This window comes from Bubalus bubalis, chromosome 5 (genome assembly GCF_019923935.1).
Source record: "Bubalus bubalis isolate 160015118507 breed Murrah chromosome 5, NDDB_SH_1, whole genome shotgun sequence".
NCBI classification, from domain to species: Eukaryota; Metazoa; Chordata; class Mammalia; order Artiodactyla; family Bovidae; genus Bubalus; species Bubalus bubalis.
In genome coordinates, this window is record NC_059161.1 from 37,600,816 (window position 1) to 37,623,458 (window position 22,643).

The following is a 22,643-nucleotide window of genomic DNA, read 5'->3' on the forward strand; positions in this document are numbered from 1 at the left end:
TTTGTTCAGGGGATTTACATTGCTTATCCCTGCCCAGCGCTCCCTTTCCTTGCATTGAGAAAATATGCCATTCCAAAGTCTGCGTCTAAAAAAGAAAATAGGGAGTGATTATTCCCATCATAGAAGGAAAGGAACTGCCACAGAATCCTTTTAGGAAACTAGGTTTTTTGGTACATTTAAAATGAGATTCAGTTTGCACAGATCTCATGCATATATAAATCTCCAGATATATTTTCCTTGTGTTTTCAGAAGGATTCCACTGTATTTACATCATGTGAAGTAATTATTCAGTTGGATTGTTGATGTAGTTATCAGAAAATGGTTCCTGTATTCTCCCAGAAGGAGGTATAATTTTCTAGATACTCTTAGGACTTAAACATGACAGATTTCCAGTGTCATATGCCACATGTCATAGTTGTAAAGGCATCATGAATTTTGTAGCAACATTTTTAGAGAAAAAATGAAATACTGTTTTAAAACATTTTTTTTAAATGTCTATTGATAGCATAAATTTAATGTGTTTAAACTGTACACACCTTTTTCCCTCAGGATCACATTTAGAACCTGAGTTCAGTTCTCTGAGTTCAAATCTAGAGACCCCTGTAAACCAGTTTTGACCACTGGCAGTCATGCCCAGCACTGATGAGACTGACCGACCACCTTGCTCATGATCTACTTCAACATCCTAAGACTGATCTCATAGTTTGGAAACATTGACGAATACTGGGTTTTACTCTGTGTTTACTATTTGGTTAAACCCTTGTTTCATTTCTTTCTTTCTCTTCTCTTGAAAGTCCCCTGGGAGTGTTATTTGGTGCCTGACAGATGATCACAACATACATCGACCTCTTTCAGCTTTGAAAATTCTCTGATACATTCTGAATATCTTTCTTTGTCTTGGCTGGCAGTCCTCTGCACACATTGTCATGTCTTTTCATGTCTTTGCAAAATGTTTGCAAAGGCATTTTGGTTGACTTTGAGGTGTTCAAGTCTAAGTTAAAATGAAAGGGAGTGTGTTGGCTAAGAATGGAGCCCAGTTTCCGTCAGCAGCCACCATCGATGCATGCTGACTACCACTGTTGATCAAGGGCACTGCATTAGACTGGCTTGTTGCAAACGGCAAGGACCTGCTGACATCAAATATAAGATGCTTTCCATTTCAGAAATGTAAACATGTGAGAAAGATGGAACTTATTATCAGGGAAATACTTAAATATTTCATTTTCAACATGAGGAAGGTCTATTTTCATTGCTTCTGTGAGTGCTTCTCAAAGGAAGATGAACCTTAATTGTATATGGCAAACTGTGTATAGCAAACTGTATGTAGAAACTTGTATCAGCAAATTTCATCTTTGGAAAGTGCAGGGAATGGAGTCACAAACCTCAGATGGAAGAGGGAAGGATGGCAGATAGCTTAAGAGCGACATGGCTGCAGGAAAGACCAAGTATTTTTCCCCCCTTTCTCCTTTTGCAGTTTCACCATACTTCTTGTATTTATGGGTGGGTTTTTCTGTTTCGTTAGAGGTTTTTTTTTTTTTTTTTTTTTTTGCTTTGTTTTATTACCGTCCTCATCTTTCTGTTGTCTGGCCGACGAACAGATGCCAGATCTTACATTAATTCATGAAGTGTATCTCTAACTGATGTGAAGGCACAGGAATTAATTGTTTTTGGTTTTTTTTTGATGTTTCCCACCCTGGACTGCCCATCTTTGTCTCTGGTGTGGCACTTTAAGGGTGGGTCCCTTATCTGCCCAGTCAGGAGGGTACTGGCTGCTTCTCAACCTCCTGTCCTCCCCTCCCTCTATTAGACAGGATACAATGGGAGGGGCCTGTTTCTATTAAAACTATTCTTGTGTAGGAAGTAAGTTGTAGATTTACAAGTCTCTGGCCTGAGAGCCTTCGATTTAAAGCCTTGGCATTGTTTTCATCTTTTTATTTATTTACTTACTTATTTAATTTTTGGCTGTGCCCGGTCTTCATTGCTATGGTTGAGCTTTCTCTAGTTGTGGTGAGCGGGGGCTACCCTTTGTTGGGGTGCTCGGGCCTTCTCATTGCACTGGCTTCTCTTGTTACCAAGCATGGGCTCTAGAGTGTATGGGCTTCAGTACTTGTGGTGCATAGCTCAAGTTGCCCCTTGGCGTGTGGAGTCTTCCTGGACTAAAGATTGAACCAATGTCCCCTGAATTGGCAGGCAAATTCTTAAACACTGGACCACCTGTTTTCATCTTTTTTTAATGAAATATTCCAATACCACTCCAAAGATTCTTTATCATCTTTCACGTGTAATTTTTTTGTTGCTGTTGTTAAATTTATATCTTTTCATTCCTCTTCATTTCAAAATTCCTGGCCTCTTCCTATGCCATGGTTAATCTTTTTGTATCTTTTATGTCTATCAAATTTGTGAGTTGAACATCACATTTGGTATTTGACCTACTGATAATCGATCTAAACTTTGATTTCCTAACACCTAACCCTCATGATACTGAGAAGGCAGTGGCAGCCCACTCCAGTACTCTTGCCTGGAAAATCCCATGGACAAGAAGAGCCTGGTAGGCTGCAGTCCATGTGGGTCGCTAGGAGTCGGACACAACTGAGCAACTTCACTTTCACTTTTCACTTTCATGCATTGGAGAAGGAAATGGAAACCCACTCTAGTATTCTTGCCTGGAGGATCCCAGGGACAGGGGAGCCTGATGGGCTGCTGTCTGTGGGGTCGCACAGAGTCGGACACGACTGAAGCGGCTTAGCAGCAGCAGCAGCAGCAACCCTCATGATTATGGTCTCAGAGAATAGTTTTAATAGAAACAGGCCCCTCCCATTGTATCCTGTCTGTATTTGACAGAGCACCTCCTCATGATTTCACTTAACCTCAGTGCAGGTGAGATGGAAGTTCTGGGTTCAGGTAACAAGTACACAATAAAGCTGGGGGTAGAATGCAAGTTTGGATACTCCTAGCACAAGGATTTTGTTCTGTTTTGACTAATACTACTTTGTCCCTTTCACTAAACGTTTTGGAAAATTTGTATTGATAACAAATATTTTCACGTCTCCTTCTAACTGGACAGTTTCCCTAAGTTCTGGTCCTGCTGCCAAATGCTGCTTTAAGGCTTTGAGATGTATGCTAGACATTAGGAAGGAGGGAGGGGTGTTTTGTCAGTCCCTTGTAACTTCACTCCTAAAGACTTTGCTTGCCTAACAGCACAGGCTGGCTTTAACCTGCAAGTCAGCCTGAGCACAGTTGGCCAGTTGGATTTACATACGTGTGGTATCCCTTCACATTCCTGGTGCTTAGTACCAGTTCTTAGTCCTCCTGGTTTTGTAAGGTGCTGTTCCTGAGAAGATGAGATGCTGGATTTCTGGACAGACTTTCTTCTTACGTCAATAAAATGTTTCCTAAAAATCTCTGTTGTTGGACTTGGAGCAGCTGAAGCCAGCAGTCAGCTCCAGGTGCAGCTGCATGGGGTCTGTGCTTTGTCCTGGGTGCGGGCACCATAACAGGCTTTCTGCTACAGCATTGTGAGCTCTGTCATGTGGTTTACTGAGAACAGATCAAAACCATCCTTTTTCTTTTCTCCAAAGTCTGGGAGCCTCTGGTGGGGCAAGTACTTGGGATTCCTACAGCGACCATTTCACCATTGAAACGTGCAAGGAGACAGACATGCTGAACTACCTCATCGAGTGTTTTGACCGAGTTGGAATAGAGGAAAAAAAAGCACCAAAGGTAATATGAAATAGATTCACTTAAAACCCACAAAAGCTGGGTATATATTGGATAAATAATTGTTTTCTAAGCCCCTAATTAGATTCATTTATTCAATCAGTACAGTGCTTACTGAGCATCTCATAGGTCGGGCACTACAGTAGAAGCCGGGCTGGGTTAATGAACCAAACAGATGAAGATCCCAGCGCTTCTGGAGCTCATGTCCTAGTGGAGGGAAGACGTGACAGGGCCAAATGCTACTATCACCAGTGACTTAACACTATGATAACTTCTCATAGTCTGTTGTAATCATAATAAAACATTTATAGAGTACCTGTCAACCATCACACACTTTGCTAGGTCTCCATGGACTTAGGTTTTCACAGTTGTTCATTAGGCTGGTATAATATAAATATTATTTTTTTTTCGTTGCACCTCAGAGGGATCTAATACATAACTACTGTTGGTCTTCCCTAAAAGCGAAGCAGCGTAAAGTGAACTTTGAAAAAGAGGGGGATACCTATAATCGTCCAGAGTCACATAAATTGAGAAGCTGGTTTAAACTGAGAAAGCTACACTTTTTATACTGTTTCATTCTGAATGAATATCTCATTTCAATCCTGTTTCATTTTCATTCTTTTTTTTCTTTAAATTTTCAGTGACATATAGCGGCTCAGACAGTAAAGATTCTGTCTGTAATCCTGGAGACCCAGGTTCAAGCCCTGGGTGGGGAGGATCCCCTAGAGGAGGGCATGGCAACCCACTCCAGTATTCTTGCCTGGAGAATCCCTATGGACAGAGGAGCCTGGTGGGCTATTGTCCGTGGAGTCGCAGAGTTGGATACGACTGAGCACCTAACACTTTCACTTTCATAGTTGATTTACAATGTTGTGTTAGTTTCAGGTGTACAGCAAAGTGAACCGGTTATACATACACGTATATCCACTCTTTTTTGATTCTTTTCCCATGTAAGTCATTACAGAGTATTATGTAGAGTTCCCTGTGCTATACAGGAGGTCCTTATTACTATCTATTTTACATATGGTGTGTATATGTCAATCCCAGTCTCCCAGTTTATCTCCCCTCCTTCCTCATTCATTTCTAGTTCTGGTTTTCCATTAGAAATTAATCCAGTTCTCTACATGTTAGTTCATATTTGTGAAGGGCCTCTTGCAGTTTTTTGCACTTAACCTTAGCAAAAGCAAAGAGAGTGGGCCTGTTTTTGTGACCCCTGCGTGGTCACCTCAAGCCTCTGCTGCTTCTCTAACTGTAGGTTTTAGCGGAGGCAGTATGCTTGGATGATGCAGTTAATCTAGTTTGTTCATCATCAATAAAAGAAGAGAAAAAGATGTCTTTTCCTACACATCCATCTCTTCTGACTCTCTTGTCAGTTTTCAGCTGCGTGGGATTATTTTGTTTGTCTTTGTAGTCCTCACCCCAACCTGTCTTTGCAGATGTGCAGCCAGCCAGCAGTCAGCCAGCTTCTGAGCAACATCCGCTCACAGTGCATATCCCACACTGCATTAGTACTCCAGGGGTCCCTCACACAGCCAAGGTATGAGCAACCAGTGTGTGCTTGCTGTTTGCAGGGAGAGGGCCTCTCCTTCTGTGGACCCAGGCTGTCCAGCCATGTTGCACCACATTGCCTAGCTCACTTCCTCATCTGTGAAATGAGCAGTTGACGAGATGGTCTCTGAGGTCCCTTTGTTTCTCTAAGATACTATGAAAATAAAACATTTCGTGTGCTTTATTGAGATTGTGTTGTTGAAATGTGTTGACATCAGGGTAAGAAATTACTCACTTAGTTTAAAAGCAGCTGCTTGAAAGCAGTACATATACTTGGAAAAAAAGTACAGAGCCTCACTTTCCATGTGTCATACAATCAATTTCTGTTATCCAGCAGTAAAGAATGGTGGTGGAATAGGTAATATAGGGATCACCCACAATGTCCTACATTATTAATTTTTGTTTGGAGGATCCCATAAAGTTTCAAGTTTAATAAAAGAGTATTTCTGTATTTCATTTCTCTTATAAAAAATATCTGAAGGAAAATTGGCAAAGTTGCAGTATTTATTCATTCTGGATCACCTTGTATTATTTTCTGTATCATAACCATTTTTGAAATGTGTCAGAAAAAAGGAAAAAAGATACACATGTACTAAAAACACTGTCCCCATGGTTACAGTTAATAAGAGCTTAAGAAAGTCTTCAGCTACTGCTAATCTTTTCCCCCCCATTGGATGAAGCATAAATAAATAAAAGAGACATACAGTACTTTGGTTTTTCTAGTGCTTTATTATTAAAGGGCTGTATGGAGAAAAAGATGCATTCTTTGAAACTTTCTATAACTTCTCACTGAAGAGCCCACAGCGTTACTGTTTTAACAGTAAGAAGGGTGATCTTTTGCCTCAACTATTGACTATTGTGTGGCCTATTTGGGAGATCTGAAGCTTCACCTGTGATTGTCAGCTGCATGGCATTTTGTGTGTCCTGTAGTTACTGGGTGATGAGTTGATTCATCAGAGCCCTTGACCTTCTGGATCCGCAGGTCCCTGCAGCAGCCGTCCTTCCTCGTGCCGTACATGTTGTGTAGGAACCTCCCATATGGCTTCATCCAGGAGCTGGTGAGAACCACTCACCAGGATGAAGAAGTGTTCAAGCAGGTAGGTTTTGTGTATTCACTATTGAAACATTTGGCTTAGAAGCTTTTCTGCCAAGGTAGATTTCTAGAGACACTGTATATTGAAATTTTGGGTTCCAGAATTTGAACATACACACGTTATTTGCTCAGAAAGTGCTCCCCAAGGTTCCTGCCTTGAGATCAGATTGACAGCTGCATTGTCCAAATCATGTGTCCATTTCAACTCATCAGTCAAGCATCAAGATATTTTAAACACAGTCTGTGCTAAGTGCTTTAGGAGATTAGAAGAAATATAAGGTCCTATCTCTGATTTCAAGCTTTTAAAACACTACCAAGAGATAGTATAAGACATGATGTGCTTAAGTAGTGTTAAAAATTCTCTGAATTTACAAAAAAGATTAATATTAAATAAATCAGAGACCTAGCTGATTTAGCTGATTAGCTCAGCGGCCGTCCACATGTCACATAGAATGTCTTCTTGTTATTGGACTGGGAATGATATCTCAGATCTTAGGGACTACTTCATTCATTAAGTATCCATACGTTTTTTGGTATCCCACTGTGTAAAGTCAAGTGGAAATGAAGATATGCAATATTTAATAATAAAGCTTAATAATAATAATAATAGCTAATAAACTTAGTCTCAAAGGTTTCTTCCCTGGTGGCTTAGCTGGTAAAGAATCCTCCTGTAATGCATGAGACCTGGGTTGGGACTATCCCTTGGAGAAGGGAACAACTCACCCACTCCAGTATTCTGGCCTGGAGAATTCCATGGACTCCATGGGGTCGCAAAGAGTCAGACATGACTGAGCGACTTTCACTTCACTTCACTTCACTTCAGTAAACTTAGTCTCAAAGCTTTTTTCCAAGGTGCAACTTTGGCATGAATGTTGATTACTGGCCTGTGGCCTGTGTTGTAAAGTAAGCACTTTGCCAGAGCAACTTGCACAGAGCTGTTTCCCTTGATGAAAGGGTGTTTATGACTTTCTTACAATTTACTGTTTAGTGATTTCTTTTTTTGCTTCTAGAATAAGAGAGACAATAGCTATAAACGATATGATTCTTTTTTGCTTTTTTTTATACCTAATATTATTTGTAACTATTCATCTTAAAGCCTTTGAATTCTAAGGGAGTTTGTTTTCAAAATACTAGTAAAAGAAGAATCCAGCAGTGAAATTCCTGGTCGGTGTTGCATGCTCCGTACTTGGAATTTATCACCTGCAGATGCAACTTAGTGACTGAACAGCAACATCTTAGATGATGGTCTTACTGACTTATAGGAATATTTCAGGCATTATAATGAGATTTCCTCCTCTAGAAAGTTAAGAGAGCTCTTGATGAAAATACATAGCTGTATTGGAACGTTTAAGTGATGCACTATGCTTTATGTGTAATATGCATAAATTAGAATACTTTTACTTGAAAAGACATTTGAAGAATCCAGAGTAGCTTTAACTGTATAAAAGCCCAGGGATCAACTAAAAGAGGTACCTTATGCTATTTTATTCATAAAGAAACTTACATAGAAGCTATGAAATGACCTCTTTTTTTTTAGTTGAGGTGTAATTCACGTAATATAAAATCAACCATTAAAGTGCCCCATTCCGTGGCATTTAGTACCTTCTCAGTGTTGTGCAGTCACCGCACACCTGTTTATTTTTAACCACAGAATTCTGATCTCTTGTCTTCTCTGTCACCATTTGTTTTTCCTCCAGGATGACTCCAGTGGAGTTGCTGACCTGAAAAATTGCATTTTACCTTTTTGTCTTGAGATTGTGGTAGATCTGAGTTATTAAATCTTTGGATTGAAATTTCATTCTGCCTTTAATGTTTGAGATGTTCACAGATAAACATAAATAAACAGTAGCTAGAATTTAGAATTGGTGATGAACACTTGGAGCATTTTTTATCAGTGCTGGGAGGTATTTATTTGAAAATAGAATTACTTAAAATAGTTAAGGCACACAGACATTCTGTTTGATATTTGAAAAAATATTATGTTTAGTAATATTTTGTCTGGTAGTTGTAAATTGAGCCCAAGTTTTACTTAATAGCATTCCTGGGGGAAAAAAGAGATTTTTTTTCTAGATGATCGATAGTGAAATTTATTTTTGGTGATTCGAGAACTATTGTTTGGTTTTTTCCTTTATTTCTTTGGTATTTCCCACCCCTCCACCTCAGCATTACGTGTCCATTTTTAGCTCACTTACGAAAGCACATTACTTCTACCCTGATTGTTTGAGTTGCAAGAACTAGAGTGACCGATCTCCAAGAGATGTGTTGCTATCTCAAGACACTTTGTAACACAGGGCACCTTTTTTAATACTGTGCTTCTTAAATGACACAGGTGCTCCAGACAACGGGATGAAATTGGTAGGAAAGAGAATTTTTCAAGTTTTTCTAGTTGCTTTTTAGAACACTCACTTTTTTGGTTCCTTGATATTCAGACTGTCAGCTGTTGTTTACAACATTTTCAGCTTAATGTTATTGTGAATCCCAATCAGCTTCCTGCGTGTGCTGCTCAGTGAGTGTACTGTGAAATTTAAAGATGGGCTGTGCTGAGCAGATTCTGCAGGGTGTCCCTGTGCCCTCGTATTAATGATGACTTAAATATTCAGATTTCAGTGCCCTTACATTCCGACATCAGGTTACTGTATCAGTTACACCTTTTATGGAATTAAGGCATCCTAAAACAGTTTTCTTTTTTAATTTCAACATTTACCAACCATGTTTTTATTCTACATAATTAAAGTTGAGATAATAGCCATTGTTGGTCTGTTTTTCTTGTTCTCTTCATAATAAACAAGGAAAGAATTAAATGTAGATACGGGGATAGCAACAAAAAAATTACTAAAATGTTGACAGAGTTGAGAAAATGCTGGAACATTGAGTCCAGTTTCTTTATAGGCTGTAGATGCGTGGTAATTGGAAACATATGCGTTGCTGAGATGTGCAGCATTTAGTTGATTGGAGCAAGGAGCCCTGCAGAGTCCTCCAGCAAACTCCAAATTTGTGAGTTTCTATTAAATCATGGGGAGTCTTATCAGAGGTTTAGGGTTCACCAAAACCTGTTTCTTCTGGAGGATTCAGCTGTATTACTTTAAGCTCAGGCTTGCAAAAAGACAAAACAACACCCTGTGGCTAGATTCTAGGCTCCTTTCTATGCAAAACAGCCTTTCTTTGGGGAAGCTGTGCAAATGCCTGGACTTGCAGATTTGGTACTTTATTTGACATGCGTTTTGTTAAACTTACATTTATGATTTTTTTTTTGTCTTGTAGATCTTTATCCCCATTTTACAAGGCCTGGCTCTTGCTGCCAAAGAGTGCTCCCTCGATAGTGACTACTTTAAATACCCCCTCATGGTAAAACTTTGTTCTTTTTCTTGTAACCCATTCAGTTTATGTTTTTCTTCCAAATGATTTTAATGTACACTTCTCTTCCAGGTCCACAATCAACCTTGTTTTCAAATGTAAAATGTGAAAGCATTGTATTGGCCATGCATAGTGTTTGCTGGGCAATGAGATGCATCTGTAAAGACAGTTAGCAGCATGGTACCTATTGCACCATCAGAGTCCTAGACAGGAGTCAGTGATAGAGGCATTTGAATGTACTTCACCTTACTCTGTAGCTTACGAAGACAGTAATCATTGGTGATACCCTTCTGATTGTCCTAGTAATGAGCATAATGTATTTGGGATGAAATTTTGCTAATTAGGACCAAAAAAAGGAACTAAGACAAATGCAACTAAAAAGAGTTAAACTAAGAAAAGAAATACAATTTTATATTTATGTACAGAAAATCACTGAGTGATTTCTCTTGTTCATCTTCCCTATTTTCTGAGGCTGTGCACTTCCTTTCAGACTTTACTTGAAAAACCCAGATCTTCTCAGCTCCTGCAGACACTTAGAGCAAGCGTAAATTGTGGACAGAACTTGCGGCTGGATTCTCACCAAGGGTCTCCACTGTTATGAAAACATTACCACCAGAAAGAAAATAAGAGGCTCTTTTCTTCTCTGAATTCACTTCTTTAAAATTTTGTGAGAAAAGTACTTTGAAGCCTTACTGAATAATTTTCATTCTGAAAGTATGAAGGAAAAATATCAAAACATGAAATCAGTTAACTCTGGGAATAAATACAACCTTGTGTAAATTAAGGCCTTGTTTAAATTAACGTGTTTTGCTGCTTCTGTTCCTTTTACTCATTCTACTGACTTGATTCCATCTTGCCATTAATCCGTTGCTTCCTGAGGGCCCCCATGGTGCCAGCCAGGGGACACAGGAGCCCATGAGACAAGGCGCCTTTCCACACACAGTTCAGTCGCTCAGTCGTGTTGGACTCTGCGACCCCGTGGACTGCAGAACGCCAGGCTTCCCTGTCCATCATCAACTCCCGGAGCTTGCTCAAATTTATGTCCATCGAGTCAGTGATGCCATCCAACCATCTTATCCTCTGTTGGCCCCTTCTCCTGACTTCAATCTTTCCCAGCATCGGGGTCTTTTCCAGTGATTCAGCTCTTTGCATCAGGTGGCCAAAGTAGTGGAGTTTCAGCTTCGGCATCAGTCCTTCCAATGAATATTCAGGACTCATTTCCTTTAAGATTGACTGGTTTGATCTTGCAGTCCAAGGGACTCTCAAGAGAGTCTTCTCCAGCACCACATTTCAAAAGTGCTCGTTATCTACTGCAAAAATCAAGACCACGGCAACACAATCAGATATTACACCAAGGTCAATGTGAACACAGAAGTGTATTTCTCTATTTCAGAAAATCAAACCTGAGCTGAGAGGCTAAACATTAAACACAGCGCTGGGTAAATAGAAAGTGAGGCAGGAAGTCGTGGTCTGAAAAATAATTTTGAATGAATTTATGTCAGCGTTCTTCCCACTGCACATGTTACTCAGGTTCCCCACGAAATTCTATGAGTCCTCATACATTGTTCTCTCTGTGGCACATAAAAGGAAGTAGAATCATCTGATGATTTGAGTTCAGTGACGAAATCTTTCAGTTCACATGAATTATCACTGTGTTATGTAAATATTCCCTCCTGAAATTGTTAGCTTATCTGTTGTGGTTTGAATTAGCTTAATGTTTCAGTGAGGAGCTTTTAGTGTCAGATATCAACAAAATGTTCTTCTGGGTCGAAAGACAAAAGCCTCCATTATGACAAACAATAGTTTTATTTTGTGCCATTATTGGTGCTTGTGCAGCAGGAGAGAAAGGGCAGTAATCTGAGGCAGGAAGAGGAAGACCCTTGGAGCGAGAATCAGAAAGAATCGTGGTCATTATCCTCTAGGTCAGTGGATCCCAGCTTTGCCGTACCTTGGAATCACCTGGGTATCTTTTTAAAAATACCTCTACCTGGCTCTCAAGCATTGTGATTTGGTTCTTCGGAGGTGTAGTGAGGGTATGGGCTGGCATTGGCCTTTCAGAGGTTTCCTGGGTGATCCTAACAGTGCAGCTGAAGTTGGGAATCTGGCTCCGGGCAAGGCGAACATTTCTCTCTCAGAGATGTGTCCGTGCCTGCATGCACTGACTCAGAAGCTTCCAGCGGTGGTTTTAGCAGCTTTCATAAAAACGTCCAAATCACAGAGGGAATTAAGATTCACTGTTAAAATGGTTTTAGTAAGCTGCTTTTATGTGCCTAAAAACTATTTTTCCTGATTCTCTAACATGAGAATGATCAGGTCCCCAAAGGAAAATGTTGAGGTTCTCAAAAAACCAGGGATCTTGAAATCAAAGAATACTTTCAACTATATTGTGGATCCGGTAACTTATTAAATTTTAATTGTTTATAACCCTGTTTAATACTGGCAGGACTAGCCATCTAGTGTTTATGACACATATATTTTTGATATAGAAAGATGTTAAATAAAAAACCATTTAAGAAGATACTCATTTATCTCTATGTGTATATGTTAAAAAATATGTCTGGAAAGCTGGTAGCCAAAATAATAGAGGTTATCTCTGAGGGTAAAGTTCATGAGTGATTTTTAGTTTCATTTTTTAACTTCGTTTATCTGAAGTTTTTTTTTTTTTTTTTAACAACATGCATGTATTTATGCATCAGAAGAGCACCAAAGGCATTAGTACTTTGTTGGGAATGCATACATATTTATAGCAGCATTAAAGCTATGTCTTGATACACACGGCAGTCAGTTAAGGATGAAATACACTTAAATGACCTTTTCTGATCTTGTCTCTAGGCTTTAGGTGAGCTCTGTGAAACCAAGTTTGGAAAGACACACCCTGTATGCAATTTGGTAAGCGCCACCCCGATGGGCTTGCATATTTTCAGTGAACACATAGCATAGAAGAGATTCCTTAAGTAATGGTATCTGAAAAATATCTCTTGAGGGACGTGAGATGTGGATATGAGTCATCCATATGGGTGACTCTCAACTGTTACATTGTTGTCACATGCATTATTTCCTGGGCTGACATTATTTACTTTCTTTTGTGATTTTTTAGAGGGGTAAGTATCGTGTAGCTAGAATAACACATCCTATTAGAAACATTTCCTTGAGTCCTTTGAACAATGGCTCTTTTGAATGATATCAAAGTATATCTTGAAACACAGAAATGAGAAGGATATCTTGTAGGGACTTCCCTGGGGGTCCAGTGGTTAAGAATCCTCCTGTCAATCCAGGGACACAGGTTCAACCCCTGGTTGGGGAACTAGGATCCCACATGCCGTGGGGTCAAAACAAACAAGAGAAATGGTGTCTTGTAAAGATGTAGAGGGTTTTCCTCCATCTGAAATGAGAAAAAATGGATTGGGATCCTAACATATCTGTGACCCTTGTGTTTTTGGAGGTCACATGGCAGCCATTTTGCCCGTGGCTAAGAACCATTGAACAGGCTGGCTGCTTGGAACTCCGTTTGTCTCTAGTTGACCTCCCTTGCTGATTTCATGGCCTCTTGTTTTCCTCCTAGGTCGCTTCTTTGCCGTTGTGGTTACCTAAGTCTTTAAGCCCTGGCTCTGGGCGGGAGCTGCAGAGACTCTCGTACCTGGGGGCTTTCTTCAGCTTCTCCGTCTTTGCAGAAGATGATGTAAGTACAGCAGCCTTTTGCACCTTGCCGCTCTTATGTTCAGATTCCTTCCCAAATGTATATCATATGTGGATTGGATTTCTGCTTTCTTTTTGCAGGCGAAAGTGGTGGAAAAATATTTCTCAGGGCCCGCCATTACCCTGGAAAACACTCGAGTGGTGAGCCAGTCGCTGCAGCATTACTTGGAGCTGGGAAGGGTAGGTGTTCAGAAAATGAATCCAAAAGATGAATATGTTTCAGTTCTGGAAGTTAAAAGCAGCACAGTTAGAGGGTAATTGCAGTGTAATTCAGGTAATTTGTTCCTACCCTGGAAAAGAAATAGCAGAGACTATTTTATTAAAACTGCAACTGCTTCCCTCCTCCACTCCACATTCTGCTTTCATGCCGATCCTCTGGACACAGTAGAATGTGGACTTTCCCTATGTTCTTATAGTCAAGTTCTTTACAATGAGTGGACGTGGGCGAGGAGAAAAATGGGAAGGAGTTTAGCTTTCCTCGAAGTCAGAAAGGAATCGTTTTTTAAACAAAGTTTTCATTTTTTTTCCTTTCCTTATAAAATGAATTTCAGCAAGAGCTTTTCAAGATCCTTCATAGTATCTTGTTAAATGGTGAAACCCGTGAGGCCGCTCTTAGTTACATGGCAGCTGTCGTCAATGCCAATATGAAGAAAGCACAGATGCAGGTAAGATTCCCAAAGACTGCTTTTATTTATTTGTTAAATTCATTCATCTGACTCATTCAGTTCCCACCCAGCCTTGTTCTAGGGAATGGAGGTACAGAGAGACAAGCTTCCTGCCTTCGTGGAGCTTATGTTCTACAGGGTCAATGAATAGACATGTAAATAAATCATTTCAGACTGTCGTGGAATCTGTGAAGCCAATAAAGGAAGGTAGAGGACTTGAAAGTAGCTGTCTGGGCACCAGAAGGAAGGCATGGGAGTGTCCAAGGAGGAGACATTTGATTAAATACCTGGCTGAGAAGGAAAAGCCATCCAGGACTTCTTCCCTGACATCTTAGTGGTTAAGACTCCATGCTTGCATTACAAGGGGTGCAGGTTCGAACCCTATTCCTGGTTGGGGAACTGAGAGCCCATAAGCTGGAAGTAGTGGCCAAAATACGAAATTAATTTTTTAAAAATCCTGCATGCAGATTAAGTTTTAAAAATAGAAAGAGCGAGCCAGCCATCCGCAAGGCTGAGAAAAGAGCTTTCGAGATTTGTGTGATGCATGAAGGTGGGAATGAATCAACTTTAGAATGAGCGCCACTTTCAGGCTTTTGTGACTGAAGGATGGTGAGTAGGAAAGAAGCTGGGGAGTCATGGGCTGGAGGGGCGGGCCGCCATGCCAAGGAGGACCTCCGGGAAGGAAGCCGTCAAGGCTGCTGCCTGGAGGGTGGGCTGACATAGGACAGGGTGCAGGAGCCAGTCCCAGGAGACCCAGGGTAAGGACCCAGTTCCTGATGAGGGACTGGTGACTGAGACCAGAGTGGAGAAGTTAAAAGGACATCCTTGCTGTCTTATTCATGAGCAACCTGACGTTTCTACTCAGAAGGAAAAACAGAGAGCAGAGTGTGGACCTGGTATTAGACCACCTTGATTTCCAGTTGGGGCTCCATCATCGGCCAGCAGTGGGACAGTGGTCCTCTGTGCCCCTATTTCCTCGTTGCCAAGTGGGGATAATAATAGTACTTGACTCATGGACTTAGTGTATATGAAGCTGTTAGAATTGCACCCAGTGTATCGTGAACACTCCACGGATGTTAACTATCGTTATTAGAAGTGTTATATTCATGAAGCAGGATGGCACTAACACTGTCCGCCCGAGAAGCTGTTTGTCTAGTGGTCACAGTGAAACTAGTTCTGATGCTTTTGAGAAGAATAAAGAAGAGAAAGGAAACAACATTTATTGTGTTTCTCTTTACTGATTTTGAGGCTCTTGGGTAAATCATGTAAATTCTCTGACCCTCAGTTTCTTCCTCTTTAAAATGTGAATAATAGCATCACTCAGTTCTGAGGGCTGTTGTGGAGAGTCGATGAAAGACAGCCCTTCACATGCAGTTGTGCTGAGTGGTTAGTCACTCAGTCATGTCAGACTCTTGCGACCCCATAAACTAGAGCCTGCCAGGCTCCTCTGTCCATGGGATCCTTAACACTCAACAAATCGCACCTACCAGCAGAGCTCTATGACAACGTGGATGTCCCCTCATTGACTTCAGGATGAAAATCTGCTCTTCTTTCTTGTAAAATTGTGCCAGAATTCCTGTTCACGTCGTGACTTTCGATACTTTGTTTCGCAGACAGACGATAGGTTGGTGTCAACGGACGGATTCATGCTGAATTTCCTTTGGGTGCTGCAGCAACTTAGTACAAAGATCAAGTTAGAGACAGTCGACCCCACGTACATTTTCCACCCAAGGTGTCGGATCACGCTTCCCAACGACGAGACCAGAGTGAATGCAACGATGGAAGACGTGAATGACTGGCTGGCTGAACTTTGTGAGTGATGTGTTCACTGTTAGGTCATGAAAACATCACCCTTCTGTTTTCTTTTAATTAAAAAAAAATAACAACGTAGAATAGATATACACATCCTATATGAGAAGGATCCATTTGGACTCAGCTGCATTCCACAGTTTGAGTCTGACAACAGCTAGAGCGTCCCTGTCTGTCACCTGCCAACTACCCCTAACCGCTAACTCCCTCTTGCCCTTGCTCCTGTTCTCCATTCTTAGGGTCAGTTTTCATTGACTCCTATCCCCCGAAAACTGCTATTACGGGATTATCAGGAAGAGAACTTTAATATCTGAATAGCAACTCTGCTATTCCATACAGGTTACATACAAGGAGACTGAGGTTCCAGAAGGTGCCCAGCTCACTTAGGCTGTCAGTCAGCAAATTGCAGCTGCTGCTCAAGTGTTCTGAGCTGAGCCTTGGGCTCTCTTTACTGTACCACACTCCCTGATCTGAGTTCTTCCTTCCGGGTGTTTAGTCTGGCTGCAGGTTTTCATACCTGTCAGTAGTAAAGGGAGCATGCTCACTCTTTAGGGAAACAGAAATTTAGAAAACAGAAAAGTAGAAATGTTAGAGAAATGGGTAGCATATTTTATGTTGCCAGATACTGGGTTTGAAAGTGATTCCTGAGTAGAGGGAAAAAAAATCCACCTAAATAAGACCAACACTGGCTTATTTACATAATTTAGTACCATTTTGAGGTTTAACAATGATGTATTTTTTAAATTTTATATATTTTTTAATTGAAGGATAATTGCTTTACAGAATTTTGTTGTTTTCTGTCAAACATCAACAAGAGTCAACCATAGGTATACATATGACCCCTCCCTCTTGAACCTCCCTCCCATAACAGTGATGTTTGAATAATAGAAATGTTTATATAAAAAACACTAGGAAGACACATCACAAAAGATCATTAGTGTCCATCTGTGTAAACATTTAATCAGATGGAGCAGAGTACATGAGCATTAAATGCAGTTCACAGGAAATTTGTTTTTCTTAAAATAATACTAATTTTTAAAAGTGTCCTGAAACTTCTTGAAAATTCAAGTGTAATTTTGTCTTCTTAATTGTATTCTTTGCTAATACAGTCATGTGATAGATATTATTGCTGGGATTTTGTGCTTTTTCCTAGATGGAGATCAGCCTCCATTTTCTGAGCCGAAATTCCCTACGGAATGCTTCTTTCTCACCCTGCACGCCCACCACCTCTCAATTCTGCCCAGCTGCCGTCGCTACATCCGCAGACTGCGGGCCATCCGGGAGCTCAATAGGTATGTGCGTGATGCCATGTCCTGAGGCTGCCCGAGTCACCACTCGTTCTCACAAGCACGCAGTTCCCTTGTGACCAGTAGACTTGAACGTGAGGGGCATGTATGTTACAGTACACCATCTGCCTCTCCTACCACATCCATGGTCCCTGGTTGGCCAGGGTTCTTTACAAGTTAAGTGACCCAGACTTAGATTTCTTAGAGTTCCCAACCCTTGGAATGTGGTTGAGACTTCTATGAACTTTTTCTACTGGGCACCTTATTATCAGAAGACACTTTAAAGGATCTCTTTGGTCCTAGACATACCCTTCTTTCCCTGGACTGTGAAACAGTAATTCTGGTTTCCCTTAATAAACAAGATCATTTACTCATACCAACATTGTAATTCACTTTTTTTTTGCATGTTGTCCTGTGGCATAAGAAGGCCAAAATGGCCAGATAGTAGCCTCAATTTCCCATTCATTAACACCATTGTTATTTTTCTTAATCTGAGCATTTCTCCCCATGGATCAACACCTGTGAACAAACCAAAGCCACAGGAACAGGAGGCAGACCTTTTTTTGAGCAGATCATCTGTAATAATAATGGAGCAGCCACTTCCACCGTTTGTTCGGTCCAGGAGTGCTGTAGTAGTATCTGCATCTGCCTTGAATTAAAGTAGAATTAATCACTTACTAATTCTAATCATTACTGGTAGCTTTCTAAAGTCTTTTTCCCGACACATAATCATGTTGTCTGTAAATGATGACTGTTTCTGTTATGCTGCACACGGGCTTTCTGTCGTTGCAGCTAGTAGAGTCTACTCTGTTGTCGCGTATAGGCTTCTCATTGCAGTGGCTTCTCTTGTTGTGGAGCACGGGCTCTAGGCTCACGGGCTTCAGTGGTTGCAGCTCCTGGACTCGAGAGCACAGGCTCAGTAATTGTGGCTCATGGGCTTAGTTGCTCCCAGGCATGTGGAATCTTCCAGGCTTCCTGGACCAGGGAGCAAACCAGGTCCCCTGCATTGACAGGTGGATTCTTATCCACTGTACCACCAGGGAAGTCCTTTCTTTTCTTTTTCCTGCCTCACTGCCCTGGCTACAGTTTCTACTACAGCCTTGAGTAGAAATATTGATAGCTTTCTTGAAATTGTTTATTCAAGTTAATGGGGGAAGTTTTTTGGACATCTTCTGTTACCAGATTAAAGAAATTCCCTTTTATTTTGTGATTTTCTAAAAGTTTTTTGTTCTTAACTGGAGTTGATTTTTATTAAATGCATTTTCCATCTCTGTGAGGAGGTCAGATTTTTTCCCCCTTTATTTTATTCATGTGGTTGAATTATATCAGTTGGCTTTCTGATATCAAACCAATCTTACATTCTTGAGGAAAAAACTCAACTCTGTGTTATTGCTTTTATATCTCATTGGATATTCAATTGCTAATATTCTTTTTAGGGGTTTTGAGCCTATATTCAAAAAGAAAATTGACCTATGACTTTATTTCTTACTAAGAATTAAATGAAGTCTCTCAGTCATGTCCAACTCTTTGCAACCCCATGGACTGTAGCCCACCAGGCTCCTCTGTCCTTGGAATTCTCTAGGCAAGAATACTGGAGTGGGTTACCATTTCCTTCTCCAGGGGATCTTCCTGACCCAGGGATCGAACCTGGGTCTCTCGCACCGCAGGCAGACTCTTTACCATCTGAGCCAGCAGGGAAGCCCAAAAGTGAGTCCTTCTCAAATTTTTGTATCAACCTTATGGCTTGCCATGTAGAATGAATTCTGAAATATTCCCTCTTTTTGTGTTTTTTGAGGTGTTTATTGTATAGGAATTATTTCTTTACTGTTTGGAAGCATTGATGAAGCTCTCTGGGCTTAGAGCTTTCTTTGTGGGAAGTCTTCTAAGTTAGGTATTTTATTGTTAATAGATATAAGACTGTATAGATTTTCATGTCATCGTGTGTCAGTTTCCCGTGGTATCTAAAAGTTTCAAAATGCTTAGGCATTAAGTTGTTCATAGTATCTTGACCTATGGATTATATAAGGTTTTTTTTTAAGTTTCAGATTCCTGGAGAATTTGTTCCTTTATCTCTTGTTATTGATTTCTAGGTAATTTCTGCTGTGTACTTTGTACTTTATTGAGATCTACTCTGTAGCGAACATTTAAATTAGTAAGAGTTCCATAGAAGAAAAGAACTTGCAGGAATTCCCTGGCAGTTCAGTGGTCAGGATGACTCACTCTCACTGCCAAGGGCCCAGGTTCTATCCCTGGTCTGGTCAGTGAACTAAGATTCCACAGTCAAGAAAATAAAAGTAAAAAGAAGAAAACTCACTTTCTGTGTCATTTGTTGCAGTATTTTACATACATCAAATGAGTCATTTGTTTATATTTTGTTCAACTTTTCCTTATGTCTGCTGCTTTTATCAACTTATAATATCAGTTATTGAGAGACTTAGAAAAATTTCAAACTGTGTTATGTCTGTTCCTTCATCCTGGAATGGACGGTATCCTGTGGTCCCACCATTCTCACCGACTCCGGGGGATACATTTTTAGTGACACCATCTGCCACCTGCACTCCCAGCCTACAGGGGGAGTGAGTGCGTTTCAGAGATGTTGGTGTTTTCCTTACCTGTGTATTTTTTAGTGCTGTGATACAAGAAGTGTCTCCCAGGACATGGTTAGGGCATGTGTGTTTTGAGAGGGTGGTTTTCTGAGCGAGTCATATATAGTAAATCTACATTGATATTCCCATATTCTTATATTTTTAACTCCTTCCTCTGAATTATCTCAAGGAATTCTTGACAACTTCATTTAGCAGAGGTTACTGTGAATTCTAGGTTTTAGACAACCAGCTGGGCACACAGAGCCCGTCCTGGTTACCCAGAATAAGACTGAATCCAGAGCACTGGGAGTTGTATTCATGTCGATGAATTTATCCCCACATAGGAGTTTGTTAGCATGATGCTCTGTTGCTGATCAAGGATCTTCAGAATCTATTCCCCACTTACTGCTGAATTTCTGTTTCTGCATATGTAGTAAGTAGAATAATAGTGTCCCAAAGATTTTCACTGGGCTTCCCAGGTGGCGCTAGTGGCAAAGAATTTGCCTGCCAGTGCAGGAGATGAAAGGCACAGATTTGATCCCTGGGTCATAAAGATCCTCTGCAGTAGGAAATGTAAACCTACTCTAGTAGTCTTGTCTGGAAAATCCCATGGACAGAGGAGCCTGTTGGGCTGTAGTCCATAGGGTCACAAAGAGTCAGACATGACTGAGTGACTGAGCACACAAAGATGTTTACATCCTGTTCCCCCAGAACCTGAGAATGTGTCACCTTGCATGGTAAAGGAGACTTTTCAGATGTGATTGAATGTAAGATCTTGAGATAGGGAGATTTTCCTGGATTATCTGGGTGGACCCATTATATCACAAGGGTCCTTTTAAGAGGGAGGCAAGGGGGGCAGAGTGAGAAAGGAGATGTGATGACAGAAGCAGACATCAGAGCAGTGTGGGTCCACAAGCCAAAGAATGCGGGCCCCCTCTGGAGGCTGGAAAGAGCAAGGAAACACCCTCCCCTAGGGCCTCCAGAAGTAATGTATGTCTGCTGACCCGCTGGAGATTTATGGCCTCTGGAATCCTAAGGCTATACTTGTGTTGTCTCAAGCCAGTAAGTTTGTGATAATTTGTTAGAGCAGCAATAGGAAGCTAATATAACATATTAGCAAGTCTTTTTTTTTTTTTCACTTCTTACATAACTTTATAATTGGCCCTTAAGGACAGTAATCTCATTCCAGCTGTGGTGGATCAATGAAGTGTGGTGGGTTGGGACCTTAGGGAAACGGGCATCATCCTGCAGTGTGACCACCTCAGCTACAGTCGCCACAGGAGCTGGTGCTGCTCTCAGACAAGGCTCAGGGGACTTAGGTGGGGGTGGCTGCTTGGATTCTCCAGAACCCTCCGTTTGAATTCTTGGAATCCCAGCCTTCCCTCTGACATTCAGATAAGAGATCCAGTGAGGTTATGGATGCAGTCTGTGTTCTAATCTGGTGCTCTGTATGGACCAGACTCTGCTTCTTTATGGTCGTCCTGGAAACGCCCTGACTCACTAGCTTTTCCTTGAGGTGAGATCTTAAAACCTGGAACCTGAGTTTCCTCGTGTGAATGCTCCAGTGTCTTCACACATAGCCACTCCATCTTTTCATTCCCAGAAATCAGTACTGATTGTTCATGCAGCTGTTTTTCCACCAAGAATCTTGGGCTTCCAGTGTAACACCCTCAAATGCTCACTGAATGTTTACCACTTTGAAAGCAGCCCAGTTGAAGAACTAATAATCCCAGAGCCTGTTTTCCTTGAGGGTCTGTTACCTGTAACCTCTTCCTGCCAATAATCATACAGGTTGTTATATTAGCTTCTTTATGTTGCTCCAGCAGATTACCACGACCTTTGTGTGTTAAAATAACAAATAACCCTCTTTCTTAGGGTTTTGGGGATCAGAAGTCCTAAAACTAAGGCTGCATTCCCTCTGAGGCTTTAGGGAAGAATCTCTTTTTTTCGCCTTGTCTAGCTGCTAGAGACCCCTTGGCCCACAGCCCTATCCTCCATTTTCACAGGCCACAGTAGCATCTTCAGCCTGCTCCCTCTCTGGACTCTACTTCACTGGTCACCTCTCCTTCTCTTCTCTTCTCTGACTCCCTCTCCTTCCCTTCACTCAGACCCTGTGTCGATATGGGACCTGCCCAGACAATCCAAGATAAGCTCCTCATCTCAAGGTCCAAACCCTTAATCATATTTGCAGGGTTCCTTCTGCCATGTAAGGCAACATATTCACAGGTCCTTGGGATTAAGCTGTGACATCTTCTTGGTCGTGGTGGTTGGGAAGCTGCGGGGGAGAGAGGGGCAGTAGCACATTACTCTGTCTACCACGTCATGTTCCAGCTGTAGACAAAGGAGTCCACTTTATCTGAGGTTAGCAGAAAGAGGGTTATTAAAGGCTGTTATCTGGTTTATTGAAGAATGCCTAGAAAAGAGGACTCCCAGAGCTCTCCTTTGAACTGGTCCTGCCAGGAAGCTGCTTCAAAGTTTAGACTTTGCCAGCACTTCAGCCAAAACCCTTCTACACCGTGCTTTCAGAAGACCCATGTGGCTGTCACTTCACTGTATGTACTTCCGCCTCCAGTGAGGGCTCACCTTGTGGTAGGAGCTAGGTCATGTGCAGAAGTACTGGCCACAAGGGAGTCTGGGAAATAAATATACTTTTGAACAATATATCACTGGACTTCCTTGGTGGTACGGTGGATAAGAATCCACCTGCCAATGCAGGGGACAGAGAAAGATTCCATGTGCTGTAGAGGAACTAAGCCAGCTTGCCACAACTACTGAAGCCCACGTGTTCAAGAGCCTGTGCTTCTCAACAAGAGAAGTCACCGAAATGAGAAGTTAGGCGCTGCAACTAGAGAGTAGTCCCTGTTGCAACAACTAGAGTAAAGCCTGCATG

The 22,643-nt window shown here is 41.3% G+C and overlaps 1 protein-coding gene across 2 annotated transcripts in view; it reads left to right on the forward strand.

The window, feature by feature from the left end:
• Positions 1-22,643, forward strand: part of UBE4B (ubiquitination factor E4B) — a 121,741-nt gene that overhangs the window by 69,482 nt on the left and 29,616 nt on the right. For both annotated transcript variants that reach the window (XM_006076707.4, XM_006076708.4), the window contains 10 exons: positions 3,579-3,720; positions 5,154-5,254; positions 6,248-6,362; positions 9,620-9,703; positions 12,545-12,601; positions 13,275-13,391; positions 13,490-13,588; positions 13,960-14,073; positions 15,687-15,885; positions 17,036-17,174. In XM_006076707.4, the coding sequence (XP_006076769.1) occupies positions 3,579-3,720; positions 5,154-5,254; positions 6,248-6,362; positions 9,620-9,703; positions 12,545-12,601; positions 13,275-13,391; positions 13,490-13,588; positions 13,960-14,073; positions 15,687-15,885; positions 17,036-17,174 (1,167 nt within the window). The remainder of the gene's footprint in view (positions 1-3,578; positions 3,721-5,153; positions 5,255-6,247; positions 6,363-9,619; positions 9,704-12,544; positions 12,602-13,274; positions 13,392-13,489; positions 13,589-13,959; positions 14,074-15,686; positions 15,886-17,035; positions 17,175-22,643) is intronic.